Source organism: Haliaeetus albicilla, chromosome 10 (assembly GCF_947461875.1).
Source record: "Haliaeetus albicilla chromosome 10, bHalAlb1.1, whole genome shotgun sequence".
Classification (NCBI taxonomy): Eukaryota; Metazoa; Chordata; class Aves; order Accipitriformes; family Accipitridae; genus Haliaeetus; species Haliaeetus albicilla.
Window position 1 is genome coordinate 26501192 of NC_091492.1, and position 21398 is coordinate 26522589.

Genomic DNA, 21398 nt, shown 5'->3' on the forward strand with positions numbered 1-21398 from the left:
AGCAAAGGGGCAGCTCTTGGCCATGAAGACTAGAAACAAGTGTTGTTTGAGTATTGCCCTTGAGCAACAAAGGAGAGCATGAGGTTACCTACGCACAATCAACCAACAACCTGAGCAGAGCCAAGCAGAACCCAAAGCACCAAATCATGTCTCTACGGATGAAGGGATATTCCCTCTGCAGACAGGGACAGGGCGGAGGAGCATCCCTCTGTCTTGGCACCTCTGCTTCTTGCAGAGAAAAGCAAAGATTTGCCATTTAGCCAGCCCCGCCGCACAAAAGCATCTCCCCATGACCCAGGACAGAAACGCCAAACCTTCCTCTACCGCCATGCACGAGCCTCATCTAGAAGAATTAACCTTATAAGTCTAAGAGGGTAATCAAATCTCATGCTTCAGGGCATAAGCCGATCACCAAAGGGGTCAGGAAGGAATTACTACCCCACAGTAGCAGGGGATTTTTGCCTTTCCCCTGATGCAGAGCATTGGCCGTTGCCAGAGTCAGCAGGCTGGCCCTGAAGGACTCATGGTCTGATCTGTTATGGCAAAGCCTCTCCAGTAATTCCTCTAATGACATTAGTGACTCTTACTTGCTCTCCTCCCCTGGTTTTGGCTTCTGCTGTAATTCTGGTCTCCTCCGCGCAGCCTTGTGGTCCGTACACCCGTGGGAGGCAAGACCCGGGGCATGAGCAGGGTCAGATTCACTGATGCTGTAGGCTGGATGTGAGATGCATGGGAAGAGCTTCACCTCACAGCAAAGGCTTTGGAGAGCCGCCGTTCAAACCTTCACTCTTCCCGAGGTTCACAATGCCTCCGTGGCCCCAAACCACCATTACTGATGAGCACCACTTGCTGAGCGAGCGGCAACGCAGGCGTCGAGAGCAGCTCTGCCTCCGCTTCCTTGGTGAATCCCTCCTTCTCCAGCGCATCCACGCGCTATTCCCGTTCCCCATCCCTCTCTCTCCCACCACACGCAGGTACCACGGGAGCCATCCGGGCTCCGGCGCACGCCGAGGCCGGTGCACGCTCACCTGCCGTGGCTGGAGCTGCAAGACCTACATTGCCAGCAGCAGCACCACGGCACGAAACCCCGTGCATAATTCAGCAGAGCTGGGCTGCTCAGCTCGGGGGGTGCAGCATGGGAGAGCTGAGCTGTGCTCCCCGCACCAAACCTCGGTGGGGGGGCTGCTGTGGAGACAGGGATGGGCTGAGGATGCTCCCAGACTCTGGGTTTAAACCAGTTTAGCTGACAGCCCGCAGCCACAGCGGCCACGTGTGCATGGACACTTCTCATCTCTGACCTGCAACAACAGCAGGAGAGGAAGGGAAGGGGAATGAGATGAAGCAAGATGGGACATTTCTGAGCCCAGAGACCGGGTCCAGGCACTGTGCACACCCGGTGCAAAGCAAGAGGGTTATCACCCCCTTCACAGAGGTGACAGATGCCTCAGCCCCATGCAGCTCCCACTGCAGTGGATGGAGCAGATCAGCAACCCACTGCCTGGAGCAGCCGTTCGTCACGCAATGTCCTCTCTTCTTGGTGTGTCCTTGTTCCCCAAAGAAAGGGAGCAGCGAAAATAATTGATTGCAAATCCTGCGCTGATGACCAATTAAACAGCTGCTGCTTCGCTGACATCCGACTTAAACGGGGCTGGGTTTTTGGAAAAGCAAAGCAATACGTGCCGCACTCACGTGGGGAGCGATGCTCCCACGCTGGGTTTTGGAAGCACCGGCCTGGCCGGGGACACAGTTGCCATCAAGGGAAAACCAACATCCCCCAGCCCCGGGAACTGGGCTTTGGGGACAACACCTGACATCCGAGACGTGCCAAAACCATGGGACCAGTCGTGCTGAGCAACGCCCACTGCTAAATCCCACACAGGCTTCACTCGGTTGGTGAGACCTTGGCAAGGGTCTGCATCTCCAACCCCCCTCGGCCAAGCCCTGCACCAAGGAGCAGCTCAACGGCCCCCAAAACTGCCTCCCACCGCCTTAGCTTCTGCCTTTGGCAGAGAAACGCCTCTTTCCTTTCCTGAAGGCTTATACAACAGGACTAGGCTGTGCCATCAACCTCCAGCATTACCAAATATTTTCCGTTCATTTGAACTTCTAATGGGGCTCCAATAGCTGCAAATCCCTCTCTCCCCTATGCAACGTTCAGCAGTGCTGCCCCATAAAATACACTCCAGCTTCTTTAATAACCCCTAACGCCCCATTTACTGCTAATTATGGAAATAAACAGTGCCATGAGCAACTGGGACATTATCAAAAAACATTTTATGCCCATCCCATCCCCCAGCCACCAAATAAAGCTGTAATGAAGAAAACCTGCAATTTTCTATTGTTTTGCTGTGGAGCAATAAACCAGTTCATCCGATTCTGTTATTTGCCACTTTTTAAGCATTAGGAAACATGTACCCATACTTTTTTTTTTTTTTTTCTTTTTTTTTTCTGGAATAAAAGCAGTAGAAAAGAAGTGTGGCAGGCCACACTGGGGCATCTGCAGCGGTGGCTGGACTAAAGGCAGAGGCTTCAGGATCTGCCGAGCCAAAGTCAAGGACTGCGGGAAGCCACGGAGCAAAGGGACCCGCCTGAAAGTCTTGTGGTTACAGGGAAAAACATTGATGGAGTCATCACAGAGCAAACCTGGTCCAGCAAAGCGCTGCTGCTCAGCCAGTCTGACTCAAGGAACACGTAAATTAGGGAAAAATCTGTTGGGCTTTTTCTTTCCTTTGAGATACATGCATGTATTTCTACACACATACACATGCGTGCATGTCTAGGGCTTGGCCTCAACGGAGCACAAGGAAAAAAAAATGTGGACCCATATAAGTTTTCAATTGAAAAAAAAAAAAAAAAAAAAAGAATAATTTGGGTTGTTTGCATTCATAAAAATGGATACTTGTTGTGGCTGCTTTTTATTGGAAAAACCTCACGGAAAATGTCAACTGAAATATATTTTCTGCAAGACCAAAAAAAAAAAAGGGAACTAACTGGAGAAGATACTTTCTTCTGGAAAAGCGCTTAGATGGAAACGGCGCAAGGAGCTCCAAGACAAGGAGCAATGCCCGGGTGGGGGCTGCAGCTCCCCGCCACAGCAAAACAGGGCCGTTTGCCTGGTTCTGGGTATCCGCCTGAATCCGGCCCCGGTGCCGAGTTTCGCCCATCTGCTTATTTTATGGGTTGGGAGAGAAAAGCACTGGTTGGCCCAAAATGGGATGGAAAAGGGTCATTTTGAAGCAGAACCCTTAAAATACCCGACGGGAGGAGAGCGGGTGAGGAGGGAGCGAAGAGCCGAAGGGAAAGCACCGACCTGCCGATTGCGCTCGTCCGTGATCCGCTGGATCTGGATCTTTTTTCTCCCCATCTTCTCCGGAAATCCTCACCGCACCCGGGATGACTTCAGTTCAGGGGAGGGGAAAAGTAACCCCGTTTTAAAATGCTTTCATTAAAGAGCGTGGGGGGCTTTTTTTCAGATGAACAACAAACAAAAAAAGCCAAAAAAAAAAAAAAAAGTTTTGCGTCGCTCCTTGCTCAGTTCATGGTATCCTCCTGCGCAGCCGGATCCAGCGGGGCTGAGCCGTCAGCAGCTGCTCAGAAACCTGTGCAAGGAGAGAGACAGGAGTGAGACTGTCTGTCCCCAAACCCCATCCAGGATCCGGCACCCTCCCAGCATCCTCCCCACTGCTGGCATGGCTCCTTCCCCCCAGCCCAGGGGAGGTCTCTGCTCCATCCTCCAGCTCGGGTCTGAGGCCAGAAGGGTTGCAGAGGGATTTATCCAACCTGGTCTCAAAAAGCCCCAAGGATGGAGCCCAAAAACACCCATGCTGCAGGACACGTGTGGGCCAGGCACGGCGGTGCTCATCGAGGAGGAGACAGCAGCAACAAGCCTGTGAATCATTATTCCTCCGTGACACTCCATACTTTTTTTTTTTGCTTAATAAAGTCATAAGCAGTCGAGTGGCTGGTGATTAGCTTGGGCAATTTAAATCTGTCTCCAATTTCTGCATTAATCTTCAATTTGGAATTTTAAAATGTCTTTATGTGATTATTTAAAAAAACCCTATAATCAGGCACAGAAACCTAATTCTTATGGGCAAGGGGAAGAAGGACTCCAAAGGAAGCCGAGACGGCCCAGGGTTCAACTGGGCTCAACAACAGCTGGATGCTGGTTGTTTCCATCGATCTGGGGGGGGCGTGGATCGACTCAGGGGTATCGTTTGCTCGACACCTCTCTCTCCAAAGGGGCGAGTGCTGCAGGTCCCGGGGGACCCACATAGCTCCTTTCTCAGCCTCGCTCTGTGACCCCACACCGCATAAGGGTGCAGAGACTCAGCATCCCCCAGGCACCTGCATGCCCTGATGCTGGAGGCTGTATCCAGATGTACCTACCCACACCGCCCCCCAGCCCCATTTCACCCCAGTTTTTCAGTGCGCACTGCATTGCAGCAAGGGGGATGAAGGGGGAAACCCAGACAGTTCATTTTTCCGCAGGTATGTTTTTCTTCTGGTCCTCTCTCCAAATGGCCGGATAAGAGCAGCGATAACATTGCATTTAAGGCGAGGGTGCCCCGTGCCAAGACCTAGGCGGAGGGAAAAGCTGGTCCCAAAATAGCTTCCTATCTGCCTCAACTTGGCAGCCCCCAGCCCTCAGTCTTGTTACAAAAAGCATAGAAAAAAAACCCAAGTTTTTTCTCCCCTCCCGTCATCCCAAATTCACCCGCAGCATCTGCAGCCAGCCCTGACCGAGCTCCTCCTGCTCCTCTCCCAGCCCAAAGCATGGAGCCCCGCTGGACCCCTCTGAAGCCCACCAGGGATGTTGGCCCCATCCTTCGCCTCCTCATCAGACCATGCTCCGACAACAAACAAGCCCTGACGGTCTCACACCCACACTTGTTTTTTGGGGTTGAGTCGTGCGAGTCACTTAATCTTTTTCTCTGCTTTTTTTTGGGGGGTAAAATTATTCATCGTGCATCGTGTTCTGTGGTTACAGTGCTGGTTCGAGCAGCTGAGAGAAGGAGGAGACTTTTCCCACCCTGACGTCCACAATTTGTCCTCCAGGGAAAATGAGCAATGGGGAGCCCAGGAAGACCAGAGAGATGAAGGGCTGTAAAAATCCCTTTTTTTCCTTGTAAATCCCACCAGGAAGACTCTTTGCAAGGACAAACCATACAGGGATGGCATTCGCCGCTTGAATCATTATTTCTCAAAATTGGTGCATGTTTCTCCTCCCAGCAGCAAATGGGAGGGACCATCCAGCTGCGAGCAGCACCGGCGCCAGGGGGGATGCTGAGCTGGTGCCGGGGGAATGCCCTTTGGCTGCTGCTCCCCATCCCTCTGTGGGCAGCCCCGAAAAGGCCACTCCCAGAGCATTACTGGTCCCAGAGCACCGCCGGTCCCTGAGCATCACTGGTCCCCAAGCATTGCTGGTCCCCAAGCATTGCCACTTGGGCTGGCACTGGTGAGCAGGGGATGCAGGCGCCAGGCTGCCACAAGAGATTCTCTCAAAGGTCAGTGATATGGGAAGAGCCAAAAGAAAAATGAGGATTTTTGTTTCATCCACCCAGGGTGTCTGCTTGGCACTTCCACCACTGTGAGCCCACGCAGGAGAGAACCCACAGCCCCAGGGCTGGGGGCCGAGACGAGGATTTCGCACGCGCAGAGAAAATTTGGCAGAGGAGGAACTTTCCACCGAGTTTGCTTTGCAGCTTTTCCCTTTGGAGTTGCCATTTCTTTAAACTGGCTGAAAAATATTCACCTTCACCATCTTCAAAACCGCCAGCAGCAGCATGAAGTAGCAACAGCTCCGCATCCGGACCCAGGGCAAGATGCTAATTCTTTCCTTGTGCTGCAGCTCTTGGACAGAGAAACCCTCTGAAAAGACAGCGGATTTACTGTCCAAACCAGAGAGGAACTCTCCAGAAGCAACAATAAACACTGGAGAACAACAGGCAGTAAATTTAAACCAAGTGAAAGGAAACATATTTTAACACAATTCAGTTATGGGACTTCTTCACAGGATGCTATCGCAGCCAAAAGCTCTGTGGCGTTCGAAAAAGAGATGAGATGTTTGTAAGGACAAGGAGAAAAGCCCGGTGCTGCTCATCCCTGTCCTGTGCTTTGCACAAGCCAGTGCTTCTTGCATGCGAGCAGCGGCGTTCAAACCACATTCCCCTCCCTGCACCACAAATAAAACCCAGGTGCTTTGACACAAATCACCTTTTTCAACCACCAGACCGCATTCCTCCTGCCACTCTTGAATCCCAACTCCTGGGTCCTCAGCACCCCGGCCAGATGGGGACCATCGTGCCAGCCTCGGGGTTTGCTCATGCCACTGGATAAAGTCTCCCAAAGGAAAAAGGCCACTTATTGCTTTTTTTGCTTGTCATGGTGGGGCCAAAATGAGCTGGCCGTATGATGGTCTTGATCCCTCTCCCCTGCACAGGAAGGAAAACACCCCATGGCAAGTGCAGTCCTTGGATAGGATGAAAAGGATGGATGGAGAAAAGCATGGCACTGTTTGCTGCCCTCCAAACTCATCCAACGGAGTGGATTTAAAACTCTTCCCTTTTCTCTTCATGTTCCTGGTGTTGGAGTTGGGGTTTTGGGGTGGGTTTATTTGGTTTTAGGCTGGGGGGGTGGTTTCCAACATATTTTTAAACCCAGGTATTTTCATGTTTCCTGCCCAGGTGGCTGTTTCAGAAAGTCCGACCGCAGGTTCAAGTTTCTGATCGGCATCTGCAAAGCACAAGAAACCTGGAGAGACTCCCTCCCTCCCGCCCACCGCTCTGGCACTGCCCCTGGCTGCTCGGACCCAACCCAGAAGCACCCACTCTGCACCACGCACTGAGCCAAGCACCTCAGCAGCTTCCTTTCCTTCACCAGCAAATTGCTCTGGATCCCTAATTGCCCACCCCAAAGCACTGGGATCATCTGTGACCCTCGTCCGTGACTGGGTGGAATTTAAGCACCTAAATGTATATATAGCCAAGCACCCAGAGCACAGGGCTTTTAAAAGGAGTCAAACTCCTAAATAACTTTTAACATTTGGGATCTTGGGTCTTTTTATTCAATACAATATCCCCAGTCATTAAATCATCTTTTCTTTCTTCTGAGACAGCAGCTTCTTTCTCCTTCCCCTGGTTTTCCAAGGAACCAAGGCTCACACCATCCCACGGTGCACGCAGGACAAGGCAGCACCCACCCCACGCAGCATCTGAGCCCACAGGACCTTTCCATCCCATTTGGGATGAGGCACCAACATCTCCAAGCCATGACATCCAAGCGAGTCGCACGAACGCCAGCAGATGGGTTAAGCCCAGCCCTTACGAGCCACTAGAGAATCTCCGCAACCCTGTAAGACAGACTACCTTGCCCAAAATGTGACCCAACGCCATCCTAAATCAGGCTTGGGATGGCTCAAACATCATGGGGTGCGACCAGGTGGGAGCGGGGCCGGGCTCGGGGCCAGCCCAGGCACCCACAGCCTCCCCCCCTCGCCATGATGCTGCCATCCCCAGTGGTACCCGTCTCCATGGTGACCATCTCCATGCAACCACCGAGCATCTCAGCTGCTACACCCCGGTGAGAAGGAACCGCCATGGTGCAGGGGTCCGAGGGTATTGAAGGGGACCCACAAACCTGCTGTAAAGCATATCACAGGCATTACACCGAGCGAACAGCGTCGGCAAAAAATCATCCTGTCCCTCTTCAGCACCCAGAAACCTTGGCGAGGATCAGGAAAGGGGAAATTCGGCATCACACCGGGGAAGCAGCGAGAAGCGCTGGGACAGAGGCAGCCCATTAGCACCCGCATCCCTCCCTCCTGCCCTACACCCCCTTGCGCGCTCGCACAAGTATGACTATCACAGCAATTAACACACATGCCAATTAACTACAAGCAGGTGCTGGTTAACTCTGTGCTGAGTAATTCATACCCGGCTCCAAGTAAATTGCTTTAAATTGGAGAGACGGGTGAGGGAGCAGAGTTAGCATTTTGCAAATGGGGGAAGAAAGAAAAAGCGAAGAGGAATCTCAGCTGGGAGATGTTTTTACAAAACAAGGAATTTGGGGGTGCTGAATCCACAGCTTCAAATGCTGGGGAGGCAGGAGAGCCAATATCTCTTCCAAGTCTTTATTTCTGGATTTTTTACCAACTGTACACATTTCCGATCTATTTTACCTATTTCTAAACAGTTTCACCTTGGCATTGCATGAGCAGCAGGGTTCTTTGCACCACTCCATAATTTGTCACTTTTCCATTTCTACTAGATAGCCCCATATTTCTCTCTGCATGAGTAGGGGCACTTAGAGTCTCATACCCACTTTCTATTTTTAATATACTTTTATTGCATCCCTTTTTAGTTGCCTCCTTACTAAAGTCAGCCATGACACAGCCGCTCCTCTCAAAAGTGATGATATTAAGCTGTCCTTCCTTAAAACCCCACCTTGTAAAGCCTTGTGCTCTCAGCACAATGTCAGCTTAAATAAACCAAACATTGGCTGCACAGCTGCAAAGGAAAGATCAAAACGATGAATCCAAAGCCTTAGGAAGATAAATAAAGGCAAATAAACGCATCCTTTCCAAAAAAGTATTTTCCTTTCGAGCTCTGCACGGCCTTGCTTTTCCCAGCGTGCTGCCCCTGCGCTCACGTGCGGCACTGCGCTTCCCAATCCACTCATCCCTGTGCAGAAATACATGGTAGGGCCGGCATTACGAGTGATGGCAAAGTCTGGATGGGTGCATCCCAGCACCGGTTCAAGGGGCATTTTCCCCATCTCCATCTCCCAAACTGGGGCCAGTGCCATGGGGACGTCCTTGGCTGCGGAGAAACCTGCAAAAGCAGCTTCAAAGGACAGTTGGAGGCTGGGGAAAAAAAAGGAAGGAAAAGGGAAAAGAAGAAAAACACCCTTCTGTAAAAATGCTGAAAGGACCAAAGTGGCTCTTCTTAAAGAGGAGATGAATGGGAGGATGTCTGATAACGGCGCAGAAAGTCCCAAATGGAAGGGAGAAAAGGAGGTGACAGCCACGGAGAAGCACAGCCCAACGCAGCAGCCCGCTCTGCCCAGGCACCGAACACTCTCTCTGCAGGACAAACCCACCCTTTACCCAGGATTTGCAGGAATTCTCCCCAAGATGGATTTACCCTCACTTGGCTCCATCAAGCCAGGGGCCCGGCTGAGAGTAACAGGTCCAAACGCAGTGGGATGAGGGGTCTTCCTCGCTGGGCATCCTCCCCTGGGGAACAGGGCACCCGACAGGACCAAATTCACCAAACCCAGCCCAGTGGGACCAACATTTTAGGGAGCTTAGGGTTTGTCCACATACAGAAATGACCGCAATAACATGCTGCGTGGACACCTTTCCCTGTCTTGGAGCATCACCGGGCAAGGAAGGCCATTGCAAGAGAGCTTCAGCACACAACCAGTGGGCACGTGGGTTACAAGGTGCAGGATTTGTCCTGTCTCTCTGGCCACGGCAGGAGAGAGCCCATGCCAGGGAAATGCTGCTGTGCTGCAAACCAGCCTGCGAGCTCAGCCTGCCATGGGAAGTGGTTTACACCCACCGTGCCGACAGCGTGCTGAGCCCTTTGCCGCCCCGTGCTGGGGTAGGGGCGCGGGGGAACGGGCTGACGGGAGGGAGGGAGGGAGCCATGATGCTCTGGAGGTGGCGAGAGCAGCCCCACACCCTGCTGCAACGCTCCCTGCTGCAGCCTTGCAGCTTTTACCAAGAAAAGCGGTGGAGTCGAGGTGTGAGGTGGCTGTGCTGCCACGAGGAGCAGCCTGGCAGCACCTGCACAAAGCTCAGATTCTCCACCTGCTGCAGAAGAAAGCCTTAAAAGCAATTGCAAATAAAACAGCAAACCACAGCCGAGGTCTCCAAGCCTTGGCCTGAGGCTCTCAGGTCTCGCACCAGCACAAACCAACAGAGCCGCTTCCCCGCCTGCGGACAGGGCTGGACTTCCATCCCTTAAGGATATGGATTTAGCTCAAGTCACCTCTTGAACCTGACTGTTTAACTGCAGTTCTTGCCTTCCTGTTTCCTTTCTCTCTGATGGCCGGGCCTGCCTTTTGTGACTTAATTGTTATTTTTTTAACATATCCTCCATGCTGACACCAAGGACTTTTAGTTTCCTTCTTGGTGGTTTCAGGATCTGCAGAACTGGCTTCCTTCTCCTCTGCAGAGGGGGAAAAGCCCTCTTCCCTAAAATCCAGCGCCTGTATTCGTGTTGACATTGCTCGTCCTATCCTGCAAAGGCACCAGCGTGGTGCTTGCTATCGCCCCACCAGCGAGCGACCGTTGATGGACCAACCCAGCTTTGCTGGGGGATGAGGGGCAATGCCAGCAGGAGCAGCCCTGGCACCCCGGAGGGATGCAGCATGGGGGAGATGCACCCACGTGGGAACGTCCTTGGCATCACGGCAGGCAGCGAGGGCAGGTGCCTGCACTTCCCCAGCCCCACTGCATGCGCTCGTGAAGGACTCCAACTCACCAGCTTAGCATTGTTTAGCACCTCTTTATCTACAAACCAAGATCAAAACCACACAAACATGCTAAAGTCTCCTCCAAAGCTTCTATTCTGGTTTCAGGATGATGCTATCTGGGTTCCTGTGTCGAGCCTCCAGATGCAGGCAGGGGGAGGGGAGAGGAAAGGTGGCCGAAACACGGCTCCGGAGCAAACCTCCCGCTCAGAAACGCAGCTGCAGTGCCCTGCTAGGCCGAGCCCTCCCTGGGGCTGAATCCTGCTCACCTAGCAGGTGCGAATCCAGCGTTGAGCTGCAATCCCTTCCATGCACCTGACGCCCACAGGAAGGCCCTGATTTCCCCAGGATCGGCAGCAAAACCAGCATCTTGGGTCCTCCTGCCTGTGCAGGATCCGTCCCGCCGACTGCAGGTACAAACCTCGGGAGGCTCAGGAGAGCAGAAGCAAGGCTGGATTCAATCAGGTCCCCAAGGAATTTGAAAAAGACACATATATTCCTGACCCAGATTCAGGCGCTCTCCGGAGAAAAGCAGATGCCAACCGCACAGCCAGCTCTGCTGAGCTGTAACAAAACCACGCGCCGTGCCAAGACCGGCAGAGTCTGGGGGAAAAAAAAAAAAGCACAGCCCTTAAATGATGCTGGAGAACTGGCATTTGCCTGTGCAAAGTGGGGGTGAAAGAAAGGATTTGGAGACATTATTAAACGGGGCTTGATTTTCTCTTCCCCTGCAGCTCGTGCATCCATTTGCACCAGTGTGGACCCAGACAACACCCACCAAACAAGGGTGAGAGTCCCAGCATTGGCACAAGGACTGGAGGCACCGCAGCAGCACCCAGACCAGGCACCCCGGTCCCCTGCACCCTGAAATCCCACCGTTCCATCCCATGCCACAGCTAGCCAGGGATGCCACCACATCCAGCACCCCAGGAGCGTGTCCCAGGCTGGGGATGGGTGCTGCAGAGGCTGGGTGACAGTGGGCACAACCAGTGACCTTCCCCATGCTGCCAGAGCCAGGAGAGGCTGGAGGGGACACAGGGCAGCTGGCAGAAGAAGGGAGGCTGGGCAGGAGCCCCGGGCAAGGTCACTGGCAAGCCTGTGGCCCCGCTCGGCACTGGCCAAATGCCAACCATGGAACCGTCATCACCCCGTGCCAAGGCGAGGACAAGGACTCCAGGAGGAAAAGCTCGTGGGACCAGCAGCTCCTCATGCAGTGTGGTTTCCCAGGGTGGCAGCCAGTCCTCTCTCCCGGAGGGAGATGCTGCAGAGAGGGACCGGCGGGGATGAGCCGCCACACGGCACAACATTAAACCGGAGGGGTCGACAAGCCCCTTGCTAAAGTGACCTTTAAAGCACTTCTGGGAATGGTGACATGCAAAGGCTGATGCAGCCGCCAGAAAAGTCCCATGACCTTGAGCAGTGACCTTGGCAGTAGCATCCTCGCAGCAAGGGTCACCCGTCACCCTGAGCCTGGCTGCGGTCTCCTGGGCGGCTCAGCAGCTTGCCCGGGCATGCACACCAAGACTGGGGGCCCTGCAAGCCCTAGAACCCTGCTATGGGCACAGCATCCCCTTTCCTAGCTGGGACTGATCGCTTGCACGGGGCAGCCCTGCATCACCTCCATGCCCATCCACCCTCCATCCCCAGGATCATGCAAAGCCGTTCCCCTTCCCTCCTGTCCTCTATCCATCACCAGCTCCAGAGCTGGAGGCCGGGGGTAATTTTCCCCTCTGCACTAAGTAGGGTTTTCTAAATGAAGGGAAGCGAGAGCCCATTATCCGGCTCCGTCGCCCACCCCCACGGCTCCCTGCAGGGCATGAAATAACCACCTGCCAGCTCCCTGTAGCCCCGCGCCGTGGCAATGATATCGCAGCTTCCCCTGTCACTATTGTCAGAGCAAAATTTAGATACCTGGTAATGAGGAGGTTTAATATGACAGATGAGAGGTTGACTCATTAAAAAAAAAAGAGCGAGAAGGAGAGCGAGCTGAATTTGGGGTCGGATCCTGCACTGGTAAATCAGAAGGCTGTCAAAGCTGTCCCCGTGCCGGTGGGGAGCAGAAGCAGCTCAAACCTTGACCCCAAACCAGACCCATGGTGGGGACCTTCACCGGTGCTGAGGTCACAAGGAGGAAAAGGCGGGGACAGAGAGGGAGGACATGGCTACAGTTTTGGGGGCCACCCAGTCCTGCTCCCCACCGAGCTGCCTCCCCCCACCCAAGGGTTGGGGGGGCTCAAGCCCAGAAAAAGCCTCGGCGGCCAACAGCAGCAATGTTTCACTTTGGGTTGTTTTTTTTCTCTCAAATGGGAAACTGCACGGCAAAGATGCAAACCTGGCGTGGGGGCAGCCAAGACTCCCTGCATCGCCAGCACCCGGACCCCAACATCACACCCCATTTCCTTGGGCACCCCCTATCCTGAGGGTGCGCACACCCTCCAGTGCAGCCCAGCAAGGTCCCCGCTGCCAACACCCTCGCTACAGTCATCAGAAGGATGTTGATGACTTGCAAGTCCCAAAGCACAACATGCCAAAGGGGACAACTGCTGCCTTCAGTTCCTGCACAGGGGGCAGGATCCCACCCCTGGGACACGGGAACAGGGTCCCCTGGGGCGGCTCAGCAGAGTGAGGAGGGTGAAACCCTCCCTGCAGGGAATTTAGGGGCTCTCCATGTAAGGGGACAGGATTTCCCCCAGTAACAGAGGGGACAACTCTTCTCCCCACCATGGGTTTTACCCAGGGGAAACTCCATGAGACCTGACTGCTGCTCTGGGCCATCCATGAGAGCGATGGAAACCCACAGCAGCCCCACGGGACACAACGGAGTGCAAAACTGTCCTGGGGGAAACACTCCTCTTCCCTCTCGTGTCCACAGGATGGGATTGGGGATGCATCCTCTGCAGCAAGCCCAGGGCATCCTGCGGTCACCTTGCCTTCACCCAAGGGCAGCGTGGCACAAATCTCCATCCCCCAACACAGCTGGGGACCCCGCACCCTGTCCCCAGCCAGGAATGGACACCCAAGAGCAGCTTTGCAGACCCTCTGGCACCCAAAGCACAGCACGGGCTCCGCCTGGGAGCCGGGGCTGCCAAGAGGCCGGAGATCTCCAGTGCCATCCTGGAGCTCAGCCCTCGAGCACAATCCCCCCTCCCAGCACACAACCCCAGCAGCACCTTTCCCAAAGGCTCAGCCCTTCCCCAAGGACCCCCAAGGTCTTTCAAACCAGCCTCCCAAAACCACTTCTTTCTTTTTCCCCCACCCCTAAGCACTGGTGAGTAATAGCAGCAATGCCAAAAGTCACGGGGCTGCTGATTTTATTTGCATCTACTGACTGCTAACTGCATCCGTGTCCAAAGCAGCCGTGACATCCATCAGGTCCAAAGACATGAAGGCAACGTAGAAGCAGACGTTGCTCCTGCATTGTCCCATCCCACACTCTCAGTCAGGGTTTACATGTCCCAGGCGGGGAGCACCAGGCTCCCCAGGGGCTGGAGGGTCCAGCATGCGTCTGAGGTACAGAGGAGCTGGTGAAGCTGGTGAAGCTAGGAACTTCCCATCATTGGGAAGGGGATGGTGGTCACCAGCTCCACTTGACCACAAGAAGAAGGATAAGAAGCAAATGAGCGTAATTTGCCACTGATATAGCAATGCTGAATACTGGGCGGATGACGCCAGAGAAGAGCTCACCGGAGAGTCCCTTGGAGAGATGGATGGGAAAGATCTGGCCAACACCACCAGGAACAGGCAAGACCAGGTTCCTGCCTCCATCCCAATGCTCAGACTCAACCATCGCAGCTCCAACCAGCCCCTGGCACTTCCAACCTGGAAACAAAACCACAAAAATCGGCATCCTGGCCATCTGCTTTTCTCAGAGGTGGACCTGCCCATCCATCTGTACACATCCCCACCACTTCCACCCCAAAAACCTACTTTAGTCTGCAGCCACACACTCACGCTCAGAGCATGTTGCCATCTAACAGCTGGAAGCTTACCACTGGACACCGTTATTTTTTTGAGTAAAGCAAACAAAGGTCCATGAACAGCATTAATTATGTGAGACTGTAACACCACTATGATTTGCAAGCAGAGATCAAGGCTCTGGGCACAAGGAACTGAGCAGAAAGAGCTGTCCCTTGGCCCCAAGACCTACTGCCCAAGCCTCATGAGAGGAGAAGGAGCCACTGAAGCCCACCAAGAGGCACGGACCAGGGTCCAGCCACCACTGAACCCAAACCAAACTCACTCTAAGTGAACAGGAGGAACCGGGACAAGATGTCACACAGCAAAAATGGGTTTAACTTCCTCTTCCCCTGCCACTGCCTTGAAAACATGGCGGTTCCAACCCAGCACCCGAATAACGTTGCATCAGCCACCACATCTGCCGCTGGCACCAGTGCTCTGCGGACCCCCGATCCGGAACCCAGGCACGCGGCACCACTGGAGCACCCTGGGGACTGCAGAGCACTCAGACCTGCTGCAGCCAAAGCCGGGGCAGGGGACATACTGGCTCAAGGTCCCTCATCCCTGGCCTGACTCACGGCTGCTGGGACTGGGGGATGCCCGCCATGCCACAAAGGCTTTGCCACCTGCCGGGACGAGGTATGGCCCCACTCCCCCGGCTCATCGTGCACGCACATGCATCTGTAGGCAAAAGGCTGACGAGGGACAGGGCTGGATCCTCACCCCACGTTCCCAAGCCGTGAGCCAGCAAGGCGGGTGGGTGAGGATCTGGCCCTGGCTCGTCAGGCAGCCGAAATCCAGCGAGACAGCTGGCTCTCAGCTGTTACCACTCACTCACAAGACGCACATTCTAGACACAGGCGCACAAATCCTGTCCTCCTCGCTCCCCGGCATCAGCCAGACCACCAAAATCAAGCCAAGCTTGGCGTGTGGCGTGGTCTGCCTGCACCGATGGCCATCGCTGGCAGCTCCGGCCAGACCCGCTGGCTGATGGCTCCCACTAGCAGGGCGAGCCGGACTCATCCAGACCTCATCCCAGGATGCATCCTCCAGGAATAGCTGGGAAAATTATTCTGTTTTGAAAGGTTTTTTTTCCAACCCACCCAAAGCCTGTGTTTTAGTAAGGAGGATTTAGGTGGGGGGGCGGGGGGCGGGAATTCCCTGCCGGGGTCCCTGACCTGCCGAGCCCTTCTCTGTGACTGCACCAAAAGCCACGTGCTGGAGGGGTGGTGATTTTGGCCAGCCCTAGGTTTTAGGGGTGCAGATGCTGGCCCCATGCCCACCTCGGGCATCCCAGCAAACCACAGAGGTGATGCTCAGGAGAGCAATGGGGATGCCCAGTCACTGTGGGAAATGCCAAAATTTGGGACTTCCCAGAGGTGCCACTACTTCTCAGGCCTGGCACCTTCCAAGCTCCTGCACTGGAGCACCACCAGCATGCAGCTGCGGTTGAAGCCAAGGGCTTGGTGGCGGGTCCCAGCCCAGGTTTTCGGAGAGATGACAGGAAAGATGCTGGGATGCTCCTATGGCACAGAGGAGACAGACCCCGAGGACAGGCGAGAGCTTGGAAGCCGTCATGAGTGCAGGAGTGTCACAGATAAACCAGTCACGATTCCTCTTGGAAAAGGGAAAATATTGCAAAAAAAGACCCAAAAAAGGCAGGTTTTTTTCTGCAGACTCGCAAAGGGGGCGAGAGAGAAAGTGTGGTTTTCAAAAGGCATGAGTTTGCGGGTAGAAATGAAAATACTTCAGTCAAAATTTTTGGCTGAAGGGTGGGGACATAAAAATAAATAAATATAAATAAATAGCTGCCCAAATCGATTGTTTGCCCAAAAGAGATGTAGGAGGAAGAGGAGGAGGAAAGGGTTTTGCAGCCATCATTGCTCCCACCGCTGCCCAGGGCAGTGCCATGGGCAACCGTTTGGTTTTGAAAGTAGAAACCTGGGAACCTGCAGTGAGGATGAGACCCACGGACCCAAACCCTGTCCCCAAATGTGGCCAACCCCTCCGTGACAGGTTCCCCAAGTCAAGCAGAGGAGAGAACCTGCCTCACCCAACCCCAGTGATGGTTAAAGGGTTGGGTTTAACCCAAAGAGCAAAGTTTATCCTCCAGCCCTGGTTGTGTTCAAGCCGTCCATGAGCATCAGAGCCAGGGCAGCACACGAGAGCATGTCTTGGGAGGGAAACACCGAAAGCAATTCTGAAGGATGCCGTCCTCCTTCCTATGGGTTTTGCATCTTAATTTTCACAGAACTGGATATTAAGATTATCAGCATTATTAACTCCAGGCAGGATCTGGGCAGTCCCAGCCCCAAAGCAGTAACAGCACAAAAAAACCCTGAAAAAAAATCAAGATGGAAAAGATTTTTTCTAGGTTGAGCCAAGCCCAGCGCCAGTCCCAGCCCCACCACATCCATCCCTTGTGCAGGACCGGCCGGGCTGGTCTCTAGAGCAAACCAAACATTTATGAAATAGTTAAGGGAGGAGAAGGAACAGGAGGGAGAGCCCTAGCGCAATGCTCCTGCCTCACCCAATGCTTGGGTGGAGAGGTGCGTGGTACCCAGCTCACCTCCCTACATGAGCCGCAAGCTCCCACCATGCTGGGCACCCAGCTCTGGCCGAAAGGAAACAGCACCGAGCAGGAAGATGTTAAAAAACCCCAGTACCGACCTCAGAACAACCACAATAAATAACCTCCCTAAAGCCTGAGTAAATACGGTGGGCTGCTCCCCCCTTGCCTTCCTGTTTGCTTTCGCAGATCCGGGCTGGGACGGCCACCTCCAACCCCCGGCTCCGTCCCGGCATAGCAGAGCTCCGTCTGTGGCACCCTCCACCCGCGTGGGTCCCCGGCATCGTCCCTGCCGCGGGGGACCATGGGTGCGAGCTTCCCCAAAGGGCTGGATTTTATCACCCGGGACAGGCACCAATCCTGCATCTGAGCCCACGCCTGCTGTGTTTTTCTTTGCTCGTCTATATTTGTTTTTATTTTAAGAGGAGGAAATCCCGGCTCACCCACTCCCCGTTGGTGAGATGCGTTCTCCCTCCGTGCCTCAGTTTCCCCCTCTCTCCATGCAACTGATCCTCCCAACATGGGAACTCACCCACCGCCCAGAACTCCCCTTCTCCCTCCCTGTCCACGCAGCCCTGGACAAAAAGCAACGGGTCCTGATTTACGGGCACTTCTGTGCTTTACCACGAACACAAAGGAGAGGGAAAAAAAAAAATAATTAGAGGCACACTCACATTGAAGATCTGTGTCAGGAGCAAAAAGGGGATCTGGGGCAAACAACCCCCCCCCGGCAGAGCAGCAGTGACCGCAGAGGCTGACAATAGATAAGGGCTCTAAATTCGGCGCTGGGCTCCGGCACCGGGCTCTGTAAGGCGATCGGGGTGGGGGTGTGCCGGGCTGTTTATTTGGCTCCAAACTCCGCACTGACACTGCAGCGTCACCCGTGTTTAAAAAAGGAAGGAACGAAAAGAGAGGAAAAAAAATAAAAAAAAAAAAGGAGAAAAGTGCACGCATACATTCAACAATAACAACAAAATAAAAAAAAATCAAGAGAAAAGGAGCCGGGGGGGGGGGGCGGGAATAAAAGGAAACCCAGTTGGGCTGGCAAGGTTTAAAGCGACGCCTGTTTTAAAAAAAGAAGTTGCTAATTTTAACTCTCCAGTGGAAAGAGTGAGAGGTACTTACAGGAGACAGGGTGGCTGCGTCCTTCTCCACGTCTGCTGCGCGCTGGCGGACGGGAGGAAGCACGCGGGATGGAACCGCCGTCCCCACCGCTGCCAAGGCAGTCGGCCGGCCCCCGATTCCCCTAAAACCTTGTTTGGGGAGTGCCGGGGCACACCGCAGCGTCTAAAGGGCAGAGGCAGATGTGAAGGCAGGAGGAGGTGGTTAAGCATGGGGAGAAGGGGGTGGGGGGGAAAGGGAGCAAGCCAGAGCCGTTCACTCGTGAACAGCTGCCGAAAGCAACCCCCGGGCTTGCTTCCTCCATCGCCCCAAAACCGGGGACACAGCGGGATGGGGACGGACGCAGCAGGACCCCCGGCGAGGACGAGCCCTGCTGCCGGGTTGTCACAGTTAGACAGCATTCCTGACCAAGCTGGCTTTTCCCCTCTAAGGGAAAAGGGGTTTGAAGACATTTCCCGCCCCCCCTCCCCGTCCCCCTCCCTCGGTGGCAAAATAGCGGATGAGCTCAGGAAACCAAAGCACAGGGCAGAGCTGTGACCACGAAAGGCCACCCGGCTCCGTGGGGAGTTAAAAGGTGACCTCCAGCAGCACGATCACGTTTCAGCAGCTGCACAGGGCGGCAGGAAACCATCGCTTTACCAAAACCAGGATCCCACCTCTGCTGAAGACAGAAAGGGGCAAGAAGTGGGATTTTTGGTGAGCCCACCAGCCAGTCTTTACAAGCTCTCCCTGGAAATAGGGAGGATCCTGCGAACGGCTTGGTGCCAGGCAAGGCGGCACGCTCACCCCTAAAGCATAGCGGGAGCCCAGGAGCTGCAAACTCAGGTCTCCATCAGCATTAAATGTCCAAGAAAACATGATGCAAGGCCTTAGACAGCAGAGGAGCAGACCCAGTGACCCAAGGGCTCTTCCCGAGCAGCTGAAAATCAGCTCTGGGCTGCAAAATCTCATCGAGAGAAAAGCAGGCTGGCACAGACCCTGCAGCTTGTGCATGCGGTAACGGACACGTGATTTACTGAGCATGGCTGCAGTGAGATGATACGACCATCTTCAGGACATGAAAGAGTCGATTCAATTAAGGTCACAGGCCCTAGAAGAGTTTTCTGCAGCAGATACGTCTGGGCAGAGAGAGGTTTTCCTGGTGCGCCTCAAATGGGGCTGGCCTCAGGAAGACAAAATGCCTATTGATCGTGGGCAGCGATGCTGCACGTCGTAGGACGCAAGGACGTGGCTTCGTCAGGATTAAATCGCCCAGTGCTGGTCGTCACACACTTCCGAGGCAGGGTCGATATTGCTTTTCTAATTGCTCAGCTCCTGTCACTCGCAGAGCGAAGGGGACAAGTTTCAAAGCAGTCCCCGGAGATGCTTTTCAAAATCCTCCTCCCCAAGTCACACAACTTAATGCACCACTCCTTGGAGCGAGCAATTATGCAGCTACAGAAATCACTAAGCTGCTTCTCCCCTGCTCAAAACTGTGCCAGCACCAGCAGCAACATGGGGCTTTGCAGGAGGACACTGCTGACCCAAAAAACTAGAATTTGTGTGAGCCTAAAAAATAAGGAGCTGTTGTAACTGGTCAGTATGGAGTCAGTGGAGCTGAGCATCCCGTCTCCAGCAGCAAGCAGCAATGTGGGGGAGAACGCATGTTAATTGCGGAGAGATCCTGCCACCGCCCACCAGCATCCGGACCAGGGGGACAGGACCGGGACCGCGATGCTCGGGAGCTGTGGAGGGTCCTGCCCTCCACTCCCGCCCCTGAGCTCCAGCACACCCCGCAGCAGACAGCCCTATCACCCCTATGCTCCATTTAATTATTCACTGCACTAAAAAATGTGCCCCTTGGCTAGTCTTTATTTATGCCCAACAAAAGGAGACCAGAGCCTGTCCCATACCAGCACCCGGCACTCTGCCACAGCACCGCGCTCAGCCAAACTGCAGCAGGACAGACCCGGCCGAGCCTTCCCGGCCCTGCTCTCCTCCGGCACACCACAACCCATCGCTGGCCCAAACCAAGCATCACCAACATACAGCAGGGCCCTTCCACCGCTTTCACCCTGACGCAAGCCTGTGGAGCTGCTCTTGGTTTCCATCAGCACAACCGATGGCAAGACGAAGCCCTTGGTCCTGACCTTGCAGAAGAAACGGTGAATGCTATCCCCATCTCCCAGCACCAAGCCTCCAAATAAATTACCTGCCCCCTCTCCAGCACTAAAAAGCAATCTCAACCCAGCAAAACTGCTCACTAAGCAGCAACGACAGAGTCCCCTCCTTTCAGGAGCTGGGGTCAGATTATTTTTTAAATCTTTCCTTTTATTGATTTCAATATCAGGTACAGAAGATACATTACACAAAACCATAGAGCCCTCATAAAATGGGTCCGCGGCATTGTCTCTACCACAACCTCATTGCAGATAAGGGAGATGCAAACATTTACTGTAACAGCAATAAACAGGCAAAGAAGGTCGAGAAGGGACAAAACCTGGACATGGGGCCCTCTCCCAACAGCACCTTATTTCTCAGGAACACAAGGGACAAAACAATACTGGGTTTGGCCACAAGTCTCGTCCATTCAGGGAGAAACCAGGGCAGGAAAACCCTCCTTTGTGCCGACGCCCTCATTTTGCCAAGAAAACCCCAACCAGAGCGCCCCAAATCAGTGCCATGACTGCAGCTGGGATCTGGCAGAGCCGCACCAGGCAGTGAAGCAAAGGGGAAGATGGGCGTTGGAGAACTGCAGAGGCACCCACCGTTGGGTGCGGGGCTGCCCACCGGGCTGCAGGACCTCGAGCGGTTGCTACCTCCCTGCCCCACACCAGCTTTCTTGTTGCAAGGGGGGGAACTCTGGTGCCCAGTCCTGCTCATCAGGACCCCCTTGTGCCCACAGCAGGAGAGGGGTGCTCAGCCGGGCAGGGTGCTCCCTGCCGGCACCAGGACCCACTGCTCCTCCTGCCACTGGAGCAGAGCGGTAGGGTCAGATCCCACACCAATTTCGGAGTCTGAACCCCTGAGCTGCATCCAGCCGGGATGACCTCCACGGGGGTCTCCTCCTCGCTCCCAGCCCAGAGCAGGGGAGATGCATGGCCCCTGGCAAGCGAACTCGAGGCGAAAGGCAGCGAGAGCCCGAAGGTTGGGATTTCCTCCCCTACCTGCTACGCAGACTCCTGCATCTTCTGCGCCTGCCAGAGGATGAGCTGCGGCCGCCGCTCCTCAATCAAACTGCAAAGAAAAAGCAAGCAGCCATCAGTCTGAGGGGACAGAGACAAGGACCGGG

At 54.4% G+C, this 21398-nt stretch overlaps 1 protein-coding gene across 23 annotated transcripts in view; it reads right to left on the reverse strand.

Annotated features, from left to right (window-relative positions):
- MEF2D (myocyte enhancer factor 2D) overlaps positions 1-21398 on the reverse strand; it is a 103341-nt gene that overhangs the window by 37375 nt on the left and 44568 nt on the right. For 9 of the 23 annotated variants that reach the window (XM_069795580.1, XM_069795599.1, XM_069795598.1 and 6 more), the window contains exons 2-3: positions 21274-21343; positions 3311-3599 (exon numbers count right to left, since the gene is read on the reverse strand). In XM_069795580.1, coding sequence (XP_069651681.1) covers positions 3311-3364 — 54 coding nt within the window. In that variant the 5' untranslated portion in view covers positions 3365-3599; positions 21274-21343. Of the gene's footprint in view, positions 1-3310; positions 3600-5755; positions 5774-14163; positions 14299-17537; positions 17554-17679; positions 17875-18130; positions 18293-21273; positions 21344-21398 lie in introns of those variants that run through there. The other 14 variants (XM_069795588.1, XM_069795579.1, XM_069795593.1 and 11 more) reach the window with 9 other exon arrangements.